Source organism: Taeniopygia guttata, chromosome 33 (genome assembly GCF_048771995.1).
Source record: "Taeniopygia guttata chromosome 33, bTaeGut7.mat, whole genome shotgun sequence".
NCBI lineage: Eukaryota > Metazoa > Chordata > Aves > Passeriformes > Estrildidae > Taeniopygia > Taeniopygia guttata.
Window position 1 is genome coordinate 1672832 of NC_133058.1, and position 15272 is coordinate 1688103.

The 15272-nt window shown below is 53.8% G+C and overlaps 1 protein-coding gene across 1 annotated transcript; it reads left to right on the forward strand.

Annotated features, from left to right (window-relative positions):
• LOC140681233 (kallikrein-14-like) lies at positions 1 to 15207 on the forward strand. The gene is made up of 7 exons (XM_072920707.1): positions 1 to 19; positions 6126 to 6238; positions 9476 to 9638; positions 11725 to 11776; positions 12234 to 12453; positions 13720 to 13806; positions 15161 to 15207. Exons 2-7 carry the CDS (start codon positions 6127 to 6129, stop codon positions 15205 to 15207), a joined length of 681 nt encoding a protein of 226 aa, XP_072776808.1. The 5' UTR covers positions 1 to 19; position 6126.
• The last annotated feature ends 65 nt before the right edge of the window (positions 15208 to 15272 follow it).

Genomic DNA, 15272 nt, shown 5'->3' on the forward strand with positions numbered 1-15272 from the left:
CGTGCCCGACCCGACCCAGGTGAGCCCGAGACAGGTGAGCGCCCCTCCCCCCCTCCCCCCCTCCCCCAGACAGGTGAGACCCCCCCGAGACAGGTGAGACCCCCCCCCCCATCCAGGTGAGCCTGAGACAGGTGAGCGCCCCTCCCCCCCCTCCCCTCCCCCAGCCAGGTGAGACCCCCCCACCCAGGTGAGACCCCCCCAGGCAGGTGAGACCTCCCAGAGACAGGTGAGACCCCCCCCAGACAGGTGAGACCCCCCCCAGACAGGTGAGACCCCCCAGACAGGTGAGCGCCCCTCCCCCCCTCCTCCCCCCCATCCAGGTGACCCCGAGACAGGTGAGACCCCCCCGAGACAGGTGAGCCCCCCTCCGCCCCCCCCGGATCCAGGTGAGACCCCCCCATCCAGGTGAGCCTGATCCAGGTGAGTCCCGACCTAGGTGAGCTCCACCCCAGCCAGGTGAACCCGAGACAGGTGAATCCTCCCAATCCAGGTGAGCCCCATACAGGTGAGTCTGAGCCAGGTGAGCCCCCCTAGATCCAGGTGGGCCCCCCCTGAGCCGGGTGAGCCCCAACCCAGCCAGGTGAGCCTGATCCAGGTGAGCCCCTCCCAGTCCAGGTGAGCCCCTCCTGAGCCAGGTGAGCCTGATCCAGGTGTGTCAGATCCAGGTAAGCCCGAGCCAGGTGAGTCCCGACCTAGGTGAGCTCCCCCCGAGCCAGGTGAGCCTGATCCAGGTGAGCCCGATCCAGGTGTGTCAGATCCAGGTGTATCAGATCCAGGTGAGCTCCCCCTGATCCAGGTGAGGCCCTCCTGAGCCAGGTGAGCCCCCCCTGCCCCCCGAGCCAGGTGAGCCCGATCCAGGTGAGCCCCTCCCAGTCCAGGTATGCTCAATCCAGGTGAGCCCCTCCTGATCCAGGTGTGTCAGATCCAGGTGTGTCAGATCCAGGTGAACCTGATCCAGGTGAGCTGAGTTCAGGTGAGCTCCACCCGAGGCAGGTGAGCCCGATCCAGGTGAGCCTGGGACAGGTGAATCCTCCTGATCCAGGTGAGCCCGAGCCAGGTGAGCCCCCCCCCCGATCCAGGTGAGCCCCCCCCCCCCCCCGAGACAGGTGAACCCAAGACAGGTGAACCCAAGACAGGTGAACCCGAGACAGGTGAGCCTGAGACAGGTGAATCCTCCTGAGCCAGGTGGGTCCCCCTAGATCCAGGTGAGGCCCCCACCCCAATCCAGGTAAGCCGGGTCCAGGTGAGCCCGATCCAGGTGAGCCCCCCCAAGCCAGGTGAGCCCCATCCAGGTGAGCCCGGGACAGGTGAATCCTCCTGATCCAAGTGAGCCCAATCCAGGTGAGCCCGAGACAGGTGAGTCTGAGACAGGTGAATCCTCCTGATCCAGGTGAGCCCAAGAGAGGTGAGCCCGATCCAGGTTAGCCCGGGACAGGTGAACCTGAGACAGGTGAATCCTCCTGATCCAGGTGAGCCCCATCCAGGTGAGCCCAATCCAGGTGAGCCCCCCTAGGTCCAGGTGAATCCTCCTGATCCAGGTGAGCCCCCCCTGAGCCAGGTGTGTCAGATCCAGGTGAGCCCGATCCAGGTGAGCCTCTCCCAGTCCAGGTAAACCCAATCCAGGTGTGTCAGATCCAGGTGTGTCAGATCCAGGTGAGCCCCCCTAGATCCAGGTGAGCCCGAGACAGGTGAGCCTGATCCAGGTGAGTCTGATCCAGGTGAGCCCCCCCCCCACCGCGATCCAGGTGAGCCTCCCCTGAGCCAGGTGAGTCTGATCCAGGTGAATCCTCCCGATCCAGGTGAGCCCCATCCAGGTGAGCCCCACCCCAGGCAGGTGAGTCTGATCCAGGTGAGCCCGAGCCTGGTGTGTCAGATCCAGGTGAACCTGATCCAGGTGAGTCCCGACCTAGGTGAGCTCCACCCGAGCCAGGTGAGCTGGGTCCAGGTAAGCCCCTCCAAATCCAGGTGAGCCCAATCCAGGTGAGCCCAAATCCAGGTGAGCCGGATCCAGGTGTGTCAGATCCAGGTGTGTCAGATCCAGGTAAGCCCCCCCCACCCCGATCCAGGTGAGTCCGAGCCAGGTAAGCCCCATCCAGATAAGCCCCTCCAAGTCCAGGTGAGCCCGAGCCAGGTGTGTCAGATCCAGGTGAACCTGATCCAGGTGAGTCCCGACCTAGGTGAGCTCCACCCGAGCCAGGTGAGCTGGATCCAGGTGAGCCTGAGACAGGTGTGTCAGATCCAGGTGAGACCCCGATCCAGGTGAGTTCCAACCTAGGTGAGCTCCACCCGAGCCAGGTGAGCCCAAGACAGGTGAGCCCCTCCAAATCCAGGTAAACCCAATCCAGGTGTGTCAGATCCAGGTGAGCCCCCCCACCCTGATCCAGGTGAGTCCGAGCCAGGTGAGCCCCCCTAGATCCAGGTGAGCCCCACCCCAGCCAGGTGAGCCCAAGACAGGTGAATCCTCCTGAGCCAGGTGGGTCCCCCTAGATCCAGGTGAGGCCCCCACCCCAATCCAGGTAAGCCTGATCCAGGTGAGCCCCCCCCACCCCAATCCAGGTGAGTCTGAGCCAGGTGAGCTCCCCCCGAGCCAGGTGAGCCCCACCCCCGCCCCCCGATCCAGGTGAGCTGGATCCAGGTGAGTCTGATCCAGGTGAATCCTCCCGAGCCAGGTGAGCCGGGTCCAGGTGAGCCCCACCCCAGCCAGGTGAGCCCGAGCCAGGTGAGCCCGATCCAGGTGTGTCAGGTCCAGGTGAGCCTGATCCAGGTGAGCCCCACCCCACCCAGGTGAGTGAACCCGACCCAGGTGAGCCCCGAGCCAGGTGAGCTCCCCCGATCTCACCTGGATCCAAAACCCCCAAAAAAACCCCAAAAAATTCCCAAAAATTCCCCAAATCTCACCTGGATCATGGCCACGCCCCCTCACAGGTACCTGGATCTGAAACCCCAAAAAATTCCCAAAAAAATTCCCCAAAGTCCCCAAAAATTCCCCCAAATCTCACCTGGATCATGGCCACGCCCCCTCACAGCACCTGGATCTCACCTGGATCCAAAATCCCAAAAAAATTCCCCAAAAATTCCCCCAAAAAATTCCCCCAAATCTCACCTGGATCGCAGCCACGCCCCCTCCCAGATACCTGGATCTGAAACCCCAAAAAATTCCCAAAAAAATTGCAAAAAATACCCAAAAATTCCCCCAAATCTCACCTGGATCGTGGCCACGCCCCCTCTCAGGTACCTGGATCTCACCTGGATCCGAAACCCCAAAAAATTCCCCAAAAATTCCCAAAAATTCCCCAAAATCTCACCTGGATTGTGGCCACGCCCCCTCCCAGGTACCTCGATCTGAAACCCCAAAATTTCCCCAAAAAATTCCCAAAAATTCTCCAAATCTCACCTGGATCGTGGCCACGCCCCCTCACAGGTACCTGGATCTCACCTGGATCCAAAACCCAAAAATTCCCAAAAAATTTCCCCAAAAATTCCCCAAAATCTCACCTGGATCGTGGCCACGCCCCCTCACTGCACCTGGATCACACCTGGATCCAAAACCCCAAAATTTCCCCCCAAATTTCCCCCAAATCCCAGAAATTCCTCCCAAAAAATGTCCCCAAATCTCACCTGGATCATGGCCACGCCCCCTCACAGGTACCTGGATCTCACCTGGATCCAAAACCCCAAAAATTCCCCCCAAATTTCCCCCAAATCCCAGAAATTCCTCCCAAAAATTCCCCCAAATCCCACCTGGATCTCACCTTGATTCAAAACCCCAAAAATTTCCCCCAAAATTCCCCAAAATTCCCAAAAATTCCCCCAAATCTCACCTGGATCGTGGCCACGCCCCCTCACAGCACCTGGATCTCACCTGGATCCAAAAATCCCCAAAATCCTTCCCAAAATTCCCCCAAAACCCCAAAAATGGCCCAAAAAAAAAAATCCCCCAAAATCCTCCAAAATTTCCCCAAAATTCCCCCAAATTCCCCCAATTTTCCCCAAATTCCCCGAAATTCCCTCATATTTTCCCAAAAATTCCCCCAAATTCCCCCAAATTTCCCAAATTTTCCCCAAAATGCCCCAAATTTCCTCCAAATCCCCCCAAATTCCCCCAAATCAAAAAAAAATCTCCCAAATTCTCCAAAATTTTCCAAAAACAATCCCCCAAAATCCTTAAATATTCCTCAAAAATTCCACCAAAATTCCCCCAAAATTCACCTGAATTTCCCCCAAAAATCCCCCAAAATTCCCTAAAATCCCCCAGATCCCCCCAAAATTCCCCAAAATTCCCAAATTTTCCCCAATATCCCCCCAAATTTCCTCCAAATCCCCCAAAATTCTCCCAAAATCCCCAAAATTTCCCCAAAGTTTTCAAAATCCCCCCAAATCCCCCAAAATCCAAAATCCCCCAAATTTCCCTAAAATTTTCCTAAATTCCCCAAATCCCCAAAATTCTCCAAAATTTCCCCCAAAAATTCCCCAAAATTCCTTAAATATTCCCAAAAAATTCCACCAAAATTTGCCTGATTTTCCCACAGAAATCCCAAAAAATTCCCTAAAATCCCCCCAAGATTCCCCAAAATTCCCGAAATCTTCTCCAAAAAATTTCAAAAATTCCCTAAAAAATTCCCCAAAATCCCCAAACTTTCCTGCCAAAAATTCCCCCGAAATCCCAAAAATTCTCCCCAAAATTTGCCCCCAAAAATTCCCCAGAAATCCCAAAAATTCTCCCCAAAATTCCCATATTTTCCACAAATTTCCACAAATTTTCCCCACATTTTCTGAAAAATCCCCCAAAATCCCCCAAATTTCCCCAAACTTTGCAAAATCCCCTCAAATCCCTCCCCCAAAAAAATCCCCCAAAATTTCCCCAAAATTTTCCCAAATTCCCCGAAATTCCCAAAATCTTCTCCAAAAATTTTCAAACATTTTCCCCAAATTTCCCCAAAAAATTCCCCAAAATCCTCAAAATTTCCCCCAAAAATTCTCCCCAAAATTCCCCTATTTTCCCCAAATTTCCACAAATTTTCCCCACATTTTCTGAAAAATCCCCCAAAAATCCCCCAAATTTTCCCCGAATTTTCCCAAAACCCGCCGATTTTCCCCCAATTTTCCGCCTTTTTCCCAAAACCCCCCGATTTTCCCCCAAATTTCCCGCCTTTTTCCCAAAATCCCCCAAAAATCCCCCAAATTTTCCGCCTTTTTCCCAAAACCCGCCGATTTTCCCCAAAATTTTCCCTTTCCCAAAACCCGCCGATTTTCCCCCAAATTTCCCATTTTTCCCAAACCCCCCCGATTTTCCCCCAAATTTCCCCCATTTTTTCCAAAAAACCCCCGATTTTTCCCCAATTTTCTGCATTTTTCCCAAAATCCCCCGATTTTGCCCCAAATTCCCAACATCTTCTCCAAAAATTTTCAAACATTTTCCCCAAATTTCCCCAAAAAATTCCCCAAAATCCCCAAAATTTCCCCCCAAAAATTCTCCCCAAAATTCCCATATTTTCCCCAAATTTCCCTAAAATTTCCCCAAATTTTCTTCAAAATCCCCCAAAATCCCCCAAATTTTCCCCCATTCTCCGCATTTTCCCCAAAATGCCCCAAATTTCCCCGAATTTTCCCAAAACCCCCCGATTTCCCCCCAAATTTCCCATTTTCCCAAAACCCGCCGATTTTCCCCCAAATTTCCATTTTTCCCAAAACCCCCCAAATTTTCCCCATTCTCTGCATTTTTCCCCAAAGTCCCCCAAATTTTCCGCATTTTTCCCAAAACCGCCCGATTTTCCCCCAAATTCCCAACATCTTCTCCAAAAATTTTCAAAAATTTTCCCCAAAGAATTCCCCAAAATTTCCCCCCAAAAATTCCCCCAAAATCCCAAAAATTCTCCCCAAAATTCCCATATTTTCCACAAAATCCCCCAAATTTTCCCCCATTCTCCAAATTTTTCCCAAAACCCCCCAAAATCCCCCAAATTTCCCCGAATTTTCCCAAAATCCCGCGATTTCCCCCCAAATTTCCACCTTTTTCCCAAAACCCGCTGATTTTCCCCCAAATTTCCCATTTATCCCAAAATCCCGCGATTTTGCCCCAAATGTCCCGAATTTTCCCAAAATCCCGGGATTTTGCCCCATTCCAGGATGGCTCTCGGCGCCCTCGGCCGCCCCCGGCCCCGCCCCCTCCTGATGCTCCTCCCCCTGCTCGTGCTCGGCCCCGCCCCCCGCGCCCGGGCGGCCAATGGAGACACAGCGCGTGAGCCGCGGGAAAATGGCGCGGGAAAATGGCGGGAAATTCCGGGGGGAATGGCGGGAAAATTGGGGAAATTTGGGGGAAATTTGGGAATTCTGGGGGGAATTCGGGAATTCTGGGGGGAATTTGGGGAAATTTGGGGAAAATACGGGAATTCTGGAGGGAATTCGTGGAAAATTTGGGAATTCTGGGGGGAATTTTGGGATTATGGGGGAAATTCAGGGAAAATTCAGGGAAAATTTGGGGAAAATTTGGGAATTCTGGGGGGAATTCGAGAATTCTGGGGGAATTTCTGGAAAAATTGGGACTTCTGAAGGGAATTTGGGGAATTTTGGGGGAAATTTGGGATTTCTGGGGGAATTTGGGAATTCTCGGGAGAATTCGGGGAAAATTCGGGGAAAATTTGGGAATTCTGAGGAGAATTTGGGAATTCTGGGGGGAATTCGGGGAAAATTTGGGAATTTGGGGAAAATTTGGGAATTCTGTGTGGAATTCAGGGAAAATTCAAGGAAAATTTGGGAATTCTGGGGGGAATTCGGGAAAATTCGGGAATTCTGGGGGGAAATTCGGGAATTCGGGGGGAATTTCTGGAAAAATTGGGAATTCTGAGGGGAATTCAGGGAAAATACGTGGAAAATTTGGGAATTCTGGGGGAATTCGGGGAAAATTTGGGAAATCTGGGGGGAAATTGGGGAAAATTCGGGGAAATTTGGGAATTCTGGGGGGAATTCGGGGAAAATTCGGGAATTCTGGGGGGAAATCGGGAAAATTTGGGGAAAATTTGGGAATTCTGGGGAGATTTTGGGGAAAATTTGGGGAAAATTTGGGAATCCTGGGGGGAATTTGGGGAAAATTCAGGTAAAATTTGGGGAAATTTGGGAATTCTGGGGGGAATTAGGGAAAATTCGGGGAAGTCAGGGGAAATTTGGGGAATTCTGGGAAAATTTGGGAATTCTGGGGAAGTTTTTGGGGTTTGGGGTTTGGATTTTGGGTTTTGGGTTTGGGATTTTTTGTGGATTTGGAGGTTTGGGGATTTTTATGGATTTGGGATTTTGGGGTTTTTGTGGAATTTGGGATTTTGGGTTTGGGATTTTTGTGGATTTTTGTGGTTTTGGGTTTGGGATTTTGGGGAATTTTTGTGGCTTTTTGTGATTTTTGGTTTGGGAATTGGGGGTTGGGATTTTTATGGATTTTTTGTGGATTTTTGTGGATTTTTTGTGGATTTTTGTGGATTTCTCTGATTTTGGGGATTTTTTGGGAATTTCCCTCCAGGATTGCGGCTGAGCCGCCCCTGTGGGAATTCTCAGGTGCTCACTCAGGGCGGTCACTTTTTTTTCCATCTTTTTTCCCAAAATTCCCAAATTTTTCCCCATTTTTTGTCCATTTCTCATTTTCCCCATTCCCCCCCCCGATTTTCCTCCATTTTTCCCAAAATTCCCCCAAAATTTCCCCATTTTCGGTCAATTCTTCACTTTTCCCATCCCCCCCACTGATTTTCCATTTTTTCCCAAAAATCCCAATTTTTTCCCCATTTTTTTGTCCATTCCTCATTTTCCCCATCCCCCCACCAATTTTCCATGTTTTCTCCCAAAATTTCCCAAATTTTTCACCATTTTTTGGTACATTCCTCATTTTCCCCACCCCCCACTGATTTTCAATCTTTTTTCCCAAAATTCCCCAAAAATTTCCCCATTTTTGGTCAAATCTTCACTTTTTCCATCCCCCCCGCTGATTTTCCTAATTTTTTCCCAAAATTCCCAAATTTTTCCCCATTTTTGGCCCATTCCTCATTTCCCCATTTCCCCCCACTGATTTTCCATCTTTTTTCCCAAAATTTCCCCAAATTTTTCCCCTTTTTTTGTCCATTCCTCATTTTCCCCATCCCCCCACCGATTTTCCATCTTTTTTTCCCAACATTCCAAAAATTTTCCCCATTTTTTGGTTAATTCCTCATTTTCCCCATTTCCCCCCAATTTTCCATCTTTTTTCCCAAAATTCCCAAATTTTTCCCCATTTTTTGTCCATTTCTCATTTTCCCCATTTCCCCCCAATTTTCCATCTTTTTTTCCCAAAATTCTCAAATTTTTCCCCATTTTTTGGTCCATTCCTCCTTTCTCCCCATTTCCCCCCATTTTTTCCCAATTTCCCTCAATTTTACCCTTTTTCCCCATTTTTTGCCATTTCTTTCCTTTTTTTTACCTTTTCCCACAATTTCCCCCCTTTTCTCCATTTTTTGGGACAAAATTCCCGTTTTTCTCCCGATTTTCTCCTGGTTTTTTCTCCCATTTTTTTCCCAATTTCCCCCCAATTTTCTCCCCATTTATTCCCATTCCCCCCCATTTTTCCCCCATTTTTTCCCCATTTTCCCCCATTTTTCATCGTTTTCCCCATTTTTTTCACTGTTTCTTCTCATTTTTTCACCGTTTTTTCCCATTTCCCCCATTTTTCCACCATTTTTCCCCATTTCCTCCCCATTTTTCAGTGTTTTCCCCCATTTTTTCCATGTTTGTTCCCCCATTTTTTCCCGGTTTTTCCCATTTTTTCGCCATTTTTTTCTCATTTTTTCACTGTTTTTTTCTCATTTTTCCACCATTTTCCCTATTTTTTCGCCGTTTTTTCCCATTTTTTTGCCGTTTTTTTCTCATTTTTTGCCATACTTTTCCCCCAAGTTTTTTGCCCTTTTCCCCCCATTTCTACTCCATTTTTCCCCCTCTTTTTTTCCCCATTTTCCCCCCATTTCCCCCCTATTTTCCCCATTTTTTCACCGTTTTTTCTCATTTTTTTCACCGTTTTTTTCCCATTTTCCCCCATTTTTTCCCCATTTTTTCCCATTTTCTCCCATTTCCAGTTCCCAAGGAGGACGAGTCGTGGATCTTCCCCCATTTATTTTCCCCATTTCCCCCCCATTTTTCCCCCATTTTTTTCCCCATTTTCCCCATTTTTTTGCCGTTTTTTCACTGTTTTTTCTCATTTTTTCACCGTTTATTCTCATTTTTTCACCGTTTTTTCCCATTTTTTCCCCATTTTTTTGCCGTTTTTCCCCATTTTTTTCCATTTCCAGTTCCCAAGGAGGACGAGTCGTGGATCTCCCCCCATTTTCCCCCATTTTTTCCCCATTTTTCCCCATTTTTCTCCATTTCTCCGCCGTTTTTTCACCATTTTTTATCATTTTTTCACCATTTTTTCACCGTTTTTTCCCATTTTTTCACCGTTTTTTCCCGTTTTTGCCCCATTTCGCAGTTCCCGAGGAGGACGAGTCGCGGATCATCGGGGGCCAGCCCTGCTCGGTGGCCCAGCGCCCGTTCCAGGTGGCGCTGACCAGGCGGGGGCAGATCCTGTGCGGGGGCAGCCTCGTGGGGGCGCGCTGGGTCCTGACGGCCGCGCACTGCCGGCAGCCGCCCAGGTGAGCACACCTGAGATACACCTGGGGCACCTGGGCACACCTGGGCACACACCTGGGCACACCTGGGCATACCTGAGATACACCTGGGCACACCTGGGCACACCTGGGCACACCTGGGATACACCTGAGATACACCTGAGATACACCTGGGGGCACCTGAGATACACCTGGGCATGGCTGGGGGCACCTGGGCACACCTGAGATACACCTACACACACCTGGGATACACCTGAGATACACCTGAGATACACTTGGGCACACCTGGGCATACCTGGGCACACCTGGGCACACCTGAGATACACCTGGGAAACACCTGGGGGCACCTCGGCACACCTGGGCACACCTGGGAATACACCTGGGGCACCTGGGCACATCTGGGATACACCTGAGGGCACCTGGGCACACCTGGGATACACCTGAGATACACCTGGGCACATGAGATACACCTGGGATACACCTGGGACAGTCAAAGACACACCTGGAGGCACCTGGGGATACACCTGGGCACACCTGGGCACACCTGGGCACGGCTGGGATACACCTGGGGGCACCAGGGATACACCTGGGCACACCTGGGAATACACCTGGGGCACCTAGGGGCACCTGGGGTACAGCTGGGGACACCTGGGACAGGTACAGACACACCTGGGTACACCTGGGGCACCTGGGAATACAGCTGGGGGCACCTGGGCACAGCTGGGACAGACACAGACACACCTGGGCACACCTGGGCATACCTTGGGGCAGCTGGGCACGGCTGGGGGCACCTGGGATACACCTGGGCAGAGTTGGGCACACCTGGGAATACACCTGGGGGCACCTGGGGGCACCTGGGGACATTTGGGCACACCTGGGCACACCTGGCTGGGTGATGACACCTGTCCCACCTCAGCTGTGCTGGAGCCACCTCACCTGTCCTGTCTCACCTGTCCCATCTCACCTGTCCCATCTCACCTGTCCTATGGATTTTCACCTCACCAGTCCTATGGATTTCCATCTCACCTGTCCCCATCTCACCTGTCCCATCTCACCTGTCTCACCTGTCCCACCTGTCCCACCTGTCCTTGCAGGGACCTGCAGGTTCTAATCGGCACCACGTCGCTGCGGGCAGGTACCGGCCAGGTGCGCTCACCTGTGTCACCTGTGTCACCTGTCCCATTTCACCTGTCCTGTCTCACCTGTGTCACCTGTCTCACCTGTCCCATCTCACCTGTCCCATCTCACCTGTCCCACCTGTCCCACCTGTCTCACCTGTCCTGTGTTACCTGTCCTTGCAGGGACCTGCAGGTTCTGATCGGCACCACCTCCCTGCGCGCAGGTACGGGACAGGTGCGCTCACCTGTGTCACCTGTCTCACCTGTCCCATCTCACCTGTCCTGTGTCACCTGTCCCATCTCACCTGTCCCATCTCACCTGTCCTATGGATTTCCATCTCACCTGTCCCACCTGTCCCATCTCACCTGTCCTATGGATTTCCATCTCACCTGTCCCACCTGTCTCACCTGTCTCACCTGTCCCATCTCACCTTTCCAGGGACCTGCAGGTGCTGATCGGCACCACCTCGCTGCGCGCAGGTACCGGGCAGGTGCGCTCACCTGTGTCACCTGTGTCACCTGTCCCATCTCACCTGTCCCCATCTCACCTGTCCCACCTGTCTCACCTGTCTCACCTGCCCCATCACACCTGTCCTATGGATTTCCATCTCACCTGTCCCATCTCACCTGTCCCACCTCACCTTCACAGGGACCTGAAGGTGCTGATCGGCACCACCTCGCTGCGCGCAGGTACGGGACAGGTGCGCTCACCTGTGTCACCTGTGCTGTGTCACCTGTCCCACCTCACCTGTCCCATCTCACCTGTGTCATGTGTCCCCATCTCACCTGTCCTATGGATTTCCATCTCACCTGTCCCATCTCACCTGTCCCATCTCACCTGTGCTGTGTCACCTGTCCCTGTGTCACCTGTCCCATCTCACCTGTCTCACGTGTCCCCATCTCACCTGTCCCATCTCACCTGTGCTATGGATTTCCACCTCACCTGTCCCACCTGTCTCACCTGTCTCACCTGTCCCATCTCACCCTCACAGGGACCTGCAGGTGTTGATCGGCACCACGTCCCTGCGCGCAGGTACCGGCCAGGTGCGCTCACCTGTCTCACCTGTGTCACCTGTCCTGTCTCACCTGTCCCATGCTCACCTGTCCCATCTCACCTGTCCCACCTCACCTGTCCATCTCACCTGTCCTATAGATGTCCATCTCACCTGTCCCATCTCACCTGTCCCACCTCACCTGTCCCATCTCACCTGTCCTATGGATTTCCATCTCACCTGTCCCATCTCACCTGTCCCACCTGTCTCACCTGTCCCACCTCACCTGTCCATCTCATGTGTCCTATGGATTTCCATCTCACCTGTCCTATGGATTTCCATCTCACCTGTCCCACCTGTGTCACCTGTCCCATCTCACCTCTCCCATCTCACCTGTCCCATCTCACCTGTCCCATCTCACCTGTCCCATCTCACCTGTCCCATCTCACCCTCACAGGGACCTGCAGGTTCTGATCGGCACCACGTCGCTCCGCGCAGGTACCGGGCAGGTGCGCGGGGTCCAGGGGCTGCAGGTGCACCCCAGGTACGACCCGCGGCGCAACGACAACGACTTCATGCTGCTGCACCTGGACGCACCTGTGCAATTCGGGCCGCGCGTCAAGAGGATCCGCCTGGCGGCCAGGTGTCCTCGGGCCGGCCAGAACTGCAGCGTCAGCGGCTGGGGCACCACCAAGTCACCTGGAGGTACCTGCGCACACCTGGGCACAGGTGGGGGGGAATCACGGGGGTGGGAAAGGTCTCAGGTGAGCCCCAGGTGAGGTTTCTGGAGCTCTTTATGGAGCCCAGGTGGGTTCCCAGGTGGGTTCCTAAATGGGGTCTCAGGTGTGCCCAGGTGAGGTCTCAGGTGGGTCTCAGGTGGGTTCCTAAATGGGGTCTCAGGTGTGTCACATGTGGGGTCACAGGTGAGCCCCAGGTGAGGTTTGTGGAGCTCTTTATGGAGACCAGGTGAGATCTCAGGTGTGTCCCAGGTGGGTTCATAAATGGGGTCTCAGGTATGTCACAGGTGAGCTCCAGGTGAAGTCTCAGGTGGGTTCCTAAATGGGGTCTCAGGTGTGCCCAGGTGGGATCTCAGGTGGATCTCAGGTGGGATCTCAGGTGGGTTCCTAAATGGAGTCTCAGGTGTGATCTCAGGTGTGTCTCAGGTGTGTCACAGGTGAGCCCCAGGTGAGGTTTTTGGAGCTCTTTATGGAGGCCAGGTGTGCCCCAGGTGTGCCCAGGTGTGCCCCAGGTGTCCTCGGGCCGGCCAGAACTGCAGCGTCAGCGTCTGGGGCACCACCAAGTCACCTGGAGGTACCTGGACACACCTGGGGGGGGTGGGAGGTGTCTCAGGTGTGTCACAGGTGAGCCCCAGGTGAGGTTTGTGGAGCTCTTTATGGAGGCCAGGTGAGATCTCAGGTGGGTTCCTAAGTGAGATCTCAGGAGGGTTCCCAGATGAGCGCCAGGTGAGGTCTCAGGTGGGATCTCAGGTGGGATCTCAGGTGGGTTCCCAGGTGGGGTCTCAGGTGTGTCACAGGTGTGTCACAGGTGAGCCCCAGGTGAGGTTTCTGGAGCTCTTTATGGAGACCAGGTGAGGTCTCAGGTGGGATCTCAGGTGTGCCCCAGGTGGGATCTCAGGTGGGTTCCTAAATTGGGTCTCAGGTGAGACCAGGTGAGGTCTCAGGTGGATCTCAGGTGGGTTCCTAAATGGGGTCTCAGGTGTGTCACAGGTGAGCCCCAGGTGAGGTTTCTGGAGCTCTTTATGGAGACCAGGTGAGATCTCAGGTGAGATCTCAGGTGAGATCTCAGGTGGGTTCCCAGGTGTGCCCCAGGTGTGCCCCAGGTGGGTCTCAGGTGGGTCTCAGGTGGGATCTCAGGTGGGTTCCTAAATGGGGTCTCAGGTGTGCCCCAGGTGTGTCCCAGGTGTGCCCCAGGTGTGCCCAGGTGTGCCCCAGGTGTGCCCCAGGTGTGCCCCAGGTGTGCCCCAGGTGTGCCCAGGTGTGCCCCAGGTGTCCTCGGGCCGGCCAGAACTGCAGCGTCAGCGGCTGGGGCACCACCAAGTCACCTGGAGGTACCTGGCCACAGGTGGGGGGGTGGGACGGGTCTCAGGTGTGTCACAGGTGAGCTCCAGGTGTGGCCCAGGTGAGGTTTGTGGAGCTCTTTATGGAGGCCAGGTGAGGTCTCAGGTGGGTCTCAGTTGGGTTCCTAAGTGGGATCTCAGGTGAGCTCCAGGTGAGGTTTGTGGAGCTCTTTATGGAGGCCAGGTGAGGTCTCACGTGGGATCTCAGGTGGGATCTCAGGTGGGATCTCAGGTGGGATCTCAGGTGGGATCTCAGGTGGGTTCCTAAATGGGGTCTCAGGTGGGTTCCCAGGTGTCCCCAGGTGTGCCCCAGGTGTGCCCAGGTGTGCCCCAGGTGTGCCCAGGTGTCCCCGGGCCGGCCAGAACTGCAGCGTCAGCGGCTGGGGCACCACCAAGTCACCTGGAGGTACCTGGGCACGCCTGGGCACAGGTGTGAGGGACTCGGGGGGGTGGGAGGGGTCTCAGGTGAGCCCCAGGTGAGTCCCAGGTGAGCTCCAGGTGAGGTTTCTGGAGCCCTTTATGGAGGCCAGGTGAGGTCTCAGGTGGGATCTCAGGTGGGATCTCAGGTGAGGTCTCAGGTGAGGTCTCAGGTGGGTTCCTAAATGGGATCTCAGGTGTGTCACAGGTGTGTCACAGGTGAGGTTTGTGGAGCTCTTTATGGAGGCCAGGTGAGATCTCAGGTGGGTCTCAGGTGGGATCTCAGGTGGGTTCCTAAATGGGGTCTCAGGTGAGCCCCAGGTGAGCCCCAGGTGGGTCTCAGGTGGGTCTCAGGTGGGTCTCAGGTGGTTCCTAAGTGGGGTCTCAGGTGAGCCCCAGGTGAGGTTTATGGAGCTCTTTATGGAGGCCAGGTGAGATCTCAGGTGGGTTCCTAAATGGGGTCTCAGGTGTGTCACAGGTGAGCTCCAGGTGAGGTTTCTGGAGCTCTTTATGGAGACCAGGTGAGATCTCAGGTGGGATCTCAGGTGGGTTCCTAAATGGGATCTCAGGTGGATCTCAGGTGTGCCCCAGGTGTGTCACAGGTGAGCCCCAGGTGAGGTTTCTGGAGCTCTTTATGGAGGCCAGGTGAGGTCTCAGGTGGATCTCAGGTGGGATCACCGGTGAGGTCTCAGGTGGGATCTCAGGTGGGTTCCCAGGTGTGCCCAGGTGAGCCCCAGCTGAGGTCTCAGGTGGGATCTCAGGTGTGTCACAGGTGGGTCTCAGGTGGGTTCCTAAATAGGGTCTCAGGTGTGCCCCAGGTGAGCCCCAGGTGAGGTTTGTGGAGCTCTTTATGGAGGCCAGGTGAGATCTCAGGTGGGTTCCCAGGTGGATCTCAGGTGGGTTCCTAAATGGGGTCTCAGGTGTGTCTCAGGTGTGTCACAGGTGAGCCCCAGGTGAGGTTTGTGGAGCTCTTTATGGAGGCCAGGTGAGGTCTCAGGTGGGTTCCTAAGTGGGATCTCAGGTTAGCCCAGATGAGGTCTCAGGTGGGATCTCA